This window comes from Arachis ipaensis, chromosome B01, assembly GCF_000816755.2.
Source record: "Arachis ipaensis cultivar K30076 chromosome B01, Araip1.1, whole genome shotgun sequence".
Classification (NCBI taxonomy): Eukaryota; Viridiplantae; Streptophyta; class Magnoliopsida; order Fabales; family Fabaceae; genus Arachis; species Arachis ipaensis.
The window spans coordinates 118,434,447-118,440,733 of record NC_029785.2 but is presented as its reverse complement, the minus strand read 5'-3'; the positions used below and the strand labels follow the sequence as shown (position 1 = coordinate 118,440,733).

At 29.5% G+C, this 6,287-nt stretch overlaps 1 protein-coding gene across 1 annotated transcript; it reads left to right on the top strand.

The window, feature by feature from the left end:
* Positions 1,419–2,858, top strand: LOC107611578. The gene is made up of 3 exons (XM_016313490.1): positions 1,419–1,793; positions 1,906–1,916; positions 2,138–2,858. Exons 1-3 carry the CDS (start codon positions 1,419–1,421, stop codon positions 2,856–2,858), a joined length of 1,107 nt encoding a protein of 368 aa, XP_016168976.1.

Below are 6,287 nucleotides of genomic sequence, written 5' to 3'. Positions count from 1 at the left end.
CTTTTAATTTATACAAAAAAATTCAGTCCAATAGCCTATTCTCCGCCCCTTTTTTTATTTTCCAGCCCCTTCCTTTTTTATTCGTACACTTTTTTAGTTTTTCCTTTTTGTTTGTACACTTTCTACTTTCACTTTGCAGTAATAACTTTTGACTTTTTTTATTCTTTTTCTTCTTTATCTCTTTAATCTTCTTAGTTTTTACCTCTTTGACTCTTATTTTTTTTTTGTAGATTAAAAAAAAGAGATAGTAGTTTAATAAGTGATTCTTCACTCTTCTTTCTCAAAAAATGTTCTATTTTTATTCTTTTTTATTTTAAGAAAATTATTGAACTATTAACTTTACTATTATTATTTTTCTGTTAGTCTTGTCTAATTTTTTTATGTTTTTTTTATATATTTAGTTATTTACTTATTACTTAATTATTTGTTAACTAAGTTTATGTTATTATATGTTAGTTTGTATATTTAATTTTTTTATTAGTTAATTATTTAATTACAATTTTATATTATTTATACTACAATGTTAGTATTATTGTTCTGAATTTTAATATCTTATTTTGAATTGAAATATAATTTTTATATTTTATAAAGATTTAGATTGTAATTTACACTTTTTGCTAAATATATTTTTAATTATAGGAATTTATTTGACCATTTGAATTATGAGTAAGTTCAAAATCATTGATACATTTTCTAAAAAAAAAGATCAAGAGAATGAAGATGCTTCTACTATTACTACTCCAATACTTGAGGGGTCATCAAATTTCATTACTTCAAGTTTTCCATTGAATAGCTCAAAGCGTCCACGACTTCTTCCAAATCAACTGGATGTTTTTCGTTTGGAAAGAGATCCTGGAATGCGACCAATGATTTGGAAGTTTCCTCCAAATCAAAGAGATGAAATCCGTCGGGCGTGTATTAAAGTTGGGCCAAATCAACCAATTCTTGATAATTATCCATTTTCTGGTGATAAAAGTCATCATCGCTTTCAAGCTTCATGGTTTAAATTGTTTCCATCTTAGTTATAATATTCTATAGAAGATGATTCTATATATTATTTTTCATGCTTTCTTTTTGCTAAGGAACCTTCAATCAATATGGGTTCAAATGCTTTTATTGAGAATAGTTTCATGAATTGGAAGAAAGTAAATAGTGAAAAAGAATATGCTCTTTTGAATCACATTGGCAAAGGTCCCAACTCATTCCATCATAAGGCGCTGAAATCATGTGATGATTTGACGAAATAATCACAACATATCGACAGACTTCTTCATAAGCAAACATTAGAAGAGATTGAAAATAATCGAATTTGACTAGGAGCATCTATAGATTGCATTAGATGGTTGACATTTCAAGGTTGCGCATACAGAGGACATGATGAAAGCCAAAGTTCAAGTAACAGAGATAACTTTTTGGAAATGTTAAAATTTTTGGGATCTTACATTGAAAGAGTGAACAAGAATGTTTTGGAAAATGCTCCAAAAAATGTTAAGTATATTTCAAATGATGTCCAAAAAGAAATTCTACATATTCTTGCTACTAAGGTGAGAAATTCAATTAGAGAAGAGATTGGAGATGCCAAATTTTGTATTATTGTTGATGAAGCTAGAGATGAATCTAAAAAGGAGCAAATGACCATTGTTTTGAGATTTGTTACTCTAGATGGTTTTGTTAAAGAGAGATTCTTTGATCTTGTGCATGTCACTGATAATTGTGCAACAACTTTAAAGAAAGAATTGATCTCTGTCCTTTCTCATTATAATCTCCAAGTTGAAAATATTAGGGGGTCAAGGGTATGATGGTGCTAGTAGTGGAATGGTTTGCAAGCTTTGTTTCTTAAAGATTCTCCACAAACATATTATGTACATTGTTTTGCTCATAGGTTACCATTAGCATTGGTGGCAGTTTCAAGAGAGGTACTTCAAATTCATGAATTTTTTACTCAATTAAACTCTATTGCCATTATTGTTAGTACTTCTTCAAAAAGACATGATCAATTATAAGAAACTCAAGCAATTGAAAATGCAAACTTGGTTGCTCAAAATGAATTAGAAATAGGCAAAGGTGCGAATCAAATAAGCACTTTACAAAGAGTTGGGGATACTTAATGGAACTCTCACTTTAATTCTATTTGCAGTTTGGTAAAAATGCTTACTGCTACCAATATTGTTCTCAATAATATCATTGAAGATGAGACAACTTATGCACAAAGATGTGAGGTTTATGGTGTTGGTAAAATATTATTGTCATTTGAATTTGTTTTCACTTTGCACTTGATGAAAGAGATTATGGGAATCACTAATGTTCTTTGCCAAGCACTGCAACAACAATCTCAAGATATTCTTAATGCAATGCATATTATTTCTACATCAAAATTACTTCTTCAACAATTAAGAGATGGTGGATGGTGCAATTTTCTTGCAAATGTTAAAGATTTTTGTGAAAAGCATGAAATTGAAGTCCCTAATATGAGTGCACAATATGTTTTTGGAATAGGTCGATCTCGTCAACCAAGTGTGACAGTTGAGCATCATTATCGAATATATGTATTTTTGGCAACAATTGACTCTCAAATACAAGAGTTGAATAGTAGATTTAATGAGCAAACAATAGAGCTTTTGACTTTGAGTTGTGCTTTGGATCCTAAGGACAATTTCAAATCATTTAATATTGAAGAAATTAGCAAGTTAGCAGAAAAGTTTTATCCCCTTTACTTTTCTTCTAATGAGCTAAATATTTTGAAATCTCAGTTGCAACATTATCAGTATGACATACTAAATCATTTGAAAGGCATTGGTACACTTTTTGAATTGTGCAACAAGTTGCAAGAAACGGGAAATCAAGAACTTATCACATAGTTGATAGATTAATACGTCTTATTTTGACTCTACTAGTGTCTACAGCAACAACAAAAAGAGCTTTTTCAGCAATAAAAATTATTAAGACAAGACTCCGAAGTAAGATGGCTGATGAATTTCTTGCAGACAATTTGGTCATCTATATAGAAAAAGAATTAGCAGCTATTTTCGACACAAATTCAATTATAGATGATTTTGAAAGATCATATATATTTATTATATATGATTTCAACCAAGTTTTAGTCCAAAAATATTAACTATTATAAGTCTAGTTGTCTAAAAATTAAATAGATTCAGCCTACGACAAAAAATGAATTTCAGCTTTTTAAAAATTAATCAAAATATTAAGCTGTAATTTAGCTCATAATAAGAAACGGAAAATTACCTGTGATGGTGACTCTGCGTGTAACAGTGACAGTGTGAAGTAGAAATAAACACATAAAGCCACGTATCACTCTTCTTCACTTTACACATATAATCAGCATAGTATAGTTTTTTTTAGCTGTAAGCACCATAGAATTTTTCTTTTTTATTTTGGTATTGTGAGAACAAGATTGTGTATGGTGTTGTGAATATTGAATAGGAGCCTATGAAAATGATATATGGTGAGGTTTTAAGCAGCTACAATAGCAATTTTTAAATACTTACGAATCCCATTAGGGAGTTAATGGGGTATCTATACAATGTATATAATGGGCTGTTTATTTGGCTCAATTTAAGTTAAAATTGAAAATAGACCCACTTTTTATCCTAGTGTAACAAAATCCTTCCGTTTCACTTTAATTCTAACCATCCAATCTTTATTTTAAATTTTACCCAATCTCTTCTTTGTGAACAACGGCACACCTCTCACCTCCTCCCTCGCGAGCTTCGTGTAAGTTGTGAAAAAAGGGGATAGTGAATCAAATAGCGTGATTCTTCAAGGCATGTGTTACACACATTTTTCTTTAGGCTTAATTCGCCCCACCAATGGTGTGTAAAATAGGTTACTGGCGAATTTTCTGTAGGATACAATGAAGAATACGTGACTTATTTATGCATTCAACAGTCAAGCCTAACACTAAATGATAATTTACAGAATAATATTCTCTATTCTTTCTTTTGCGCATAAAGAAAGTGTTGAGATGGATTTCCAGCAATAATGAAAATGAGGAAAATTTATAGATACGGAGTACATGCAACATGCAGCTACGTACTCAACAGACACAACTTTCAAATAGTTATAGCCTTTCAATGGACATAACTTTTCAAATAGTTGCAACCTTTTAATAGGCATAACTTTTGAATAAGTCACAACTCTATGAAGAGATGTAACTCTTCAAAATAGCTTTTCATATATTTTGAAAATATATCTCACAATCCCCCACCATTTTCAAAATTTCTTTTCAATCCTATCATTCTGGAAGTTTTATGCTTTCAGTAGAGGTATCTTGCGATTTGAACCTTTACCTAGTCACCAGTGGTATTCACTTATCCGAATTTAAAATGGTAGACAAGCTTTGAACCATTTAACTCATATGAACAAGCGTACACTGATGACACATAAAATTTCGGTATTATTTAGATGTTATATTAAATATGACACATTTAGTATATTACATGGCCTTGTGTCTTGTATCCTTTCGTGAGTGCTTTAAGAGTAAAATCTTAACTCTAAGAACCGGCCTCAGTTCACACTCATATAGGTAGACTCTATCAAAAGTATCCCATAATTAAATACTTCAGCAATAATATACTTGCTATAGGTCTATTAAGAGCAAAGCTCATCCTGTTCTTTTATACCATTATGGTTTCAAGTACTTTTTACCTTTGGATGAAAGAAATAATTATGAGTACTTACAATTACTCTAATAGTGTACTTTACTGCATTGAATTCAAGACTTGATGTTACTCAAGTGTGAGTTAGGTTTCCACCATTGGTAATTATTTAAAATACGGATTTTAGTCCCATCTCTTTTGATGTTTTAAACACCAAATCACTTGTCAATCCTTTCGTCAAAGGATCTGTAAGATTTTGTTCTGACCTTATAAAATTTATAGATATAACTCTATTGCCAATAAGGTTTTTAACATAGCTATGTCTTATTCCAATGTGCCTAGATTTTCCATTATAAACTTGCTATAAGCTTTTGATAATGTTGCTTGGCTATCACAATATATAGAAATTGGTGTCATTGGTTTGGGCTAAACTGAAATTTCATGTAATAAATCTCTACGCCATTCAACTTTCTTGCTTGCCGCTCATTCTGCAGTCATGGTAGAATCCGTTATGCAAGTTTGTTTCTTGGATCCCAAAAAATAGCACCCCCACCAAGGGTAAAGATCCAACCACTTGTTGATGCATGATCTTCTGTATAGTTTATCCAACTGGCATCTGTATATCCTTCTAAAATAGAAGGTTCACCACTATACAATAAAATATAGTTTATTGTTCCTTTCAAATATTTTAATATTCTTCGGACAGCATGCCAATGGTCTTTACTTGAATTATCTGTATACCGACTTAAGCAACCTACAACATATACTATATCTGGTCTAGTACAGGTCAAAGCATATATTAAGCATCCAATTATTTTTGCATACTCAATTTGTGAAACAGACGAACCTGTATTGGGTACAAATTTAATACTTGGATCGAAAGGAGTACTCACCGAATATCCTTCAAACTCATCAAAATTTTTTAATATTTTTTCTATATAATGAGATGGAGATAATCCTAAATTATGACCATCTCTAACAATTTTAATTCCTAAAATTATATCTGCAACTCCCATATCTTTCATATCAAAATTACTAGACAAAAAATGTTTAGTTTTTTCTACCTCTTCTAAATCAGTACAAAAAATAAGCATATCATCAACATATAAACAAATCATAACACCTTTACCATTTTTAACTTTACTATACACACATTTATGAGATTCATTTATTTTATATCCATTAGCACGAACAGTTTCATCAAATTTTTTTTATGCCATTGCTTAGGGGCTTGTTTCAGTCCATATAAAAACTTAACTAATTTGCACACTTTATTTTCTTGACCAGCAATTGTAAGACCCCGTATTTTTAGAAAATAAATAATGAGTTATTTATGTTTATATATGTGATTTTATTTTTAAGAATGTTATGAGACTTCGAGTTTTAAATTAATTCGATTTTATATCAATTATAATTAGGTATTTTTTTATTTACTCAAATTAATGGTTCTTGTTTAATTAAAATTCAAAGTTTTAGTAGTTGGAGATAAAAGAGAGTTTTGTATATAATTTAAATTAAATAATTAAAAGTTTTGATTAATTTTATGAACTAGAAAAAATTTATTTATTTATCACTAAATTATAAATTAGAGTATTTAATTAAAAATAAATTGTAATTTAAAAAATAAAATAATATTCTTAAAATTAATTATATTGACTAAATTTAGTTTTA

Excerpts from the sequence above, each read along its gene's own strand:
- LOC107611578 (XM_016313490.1), top strand. The coding sequence starts at position 1,419 with ATGTTAAAATTTTTGGGATCTTACATTGAAAGAGTGAACAAGAATGTT.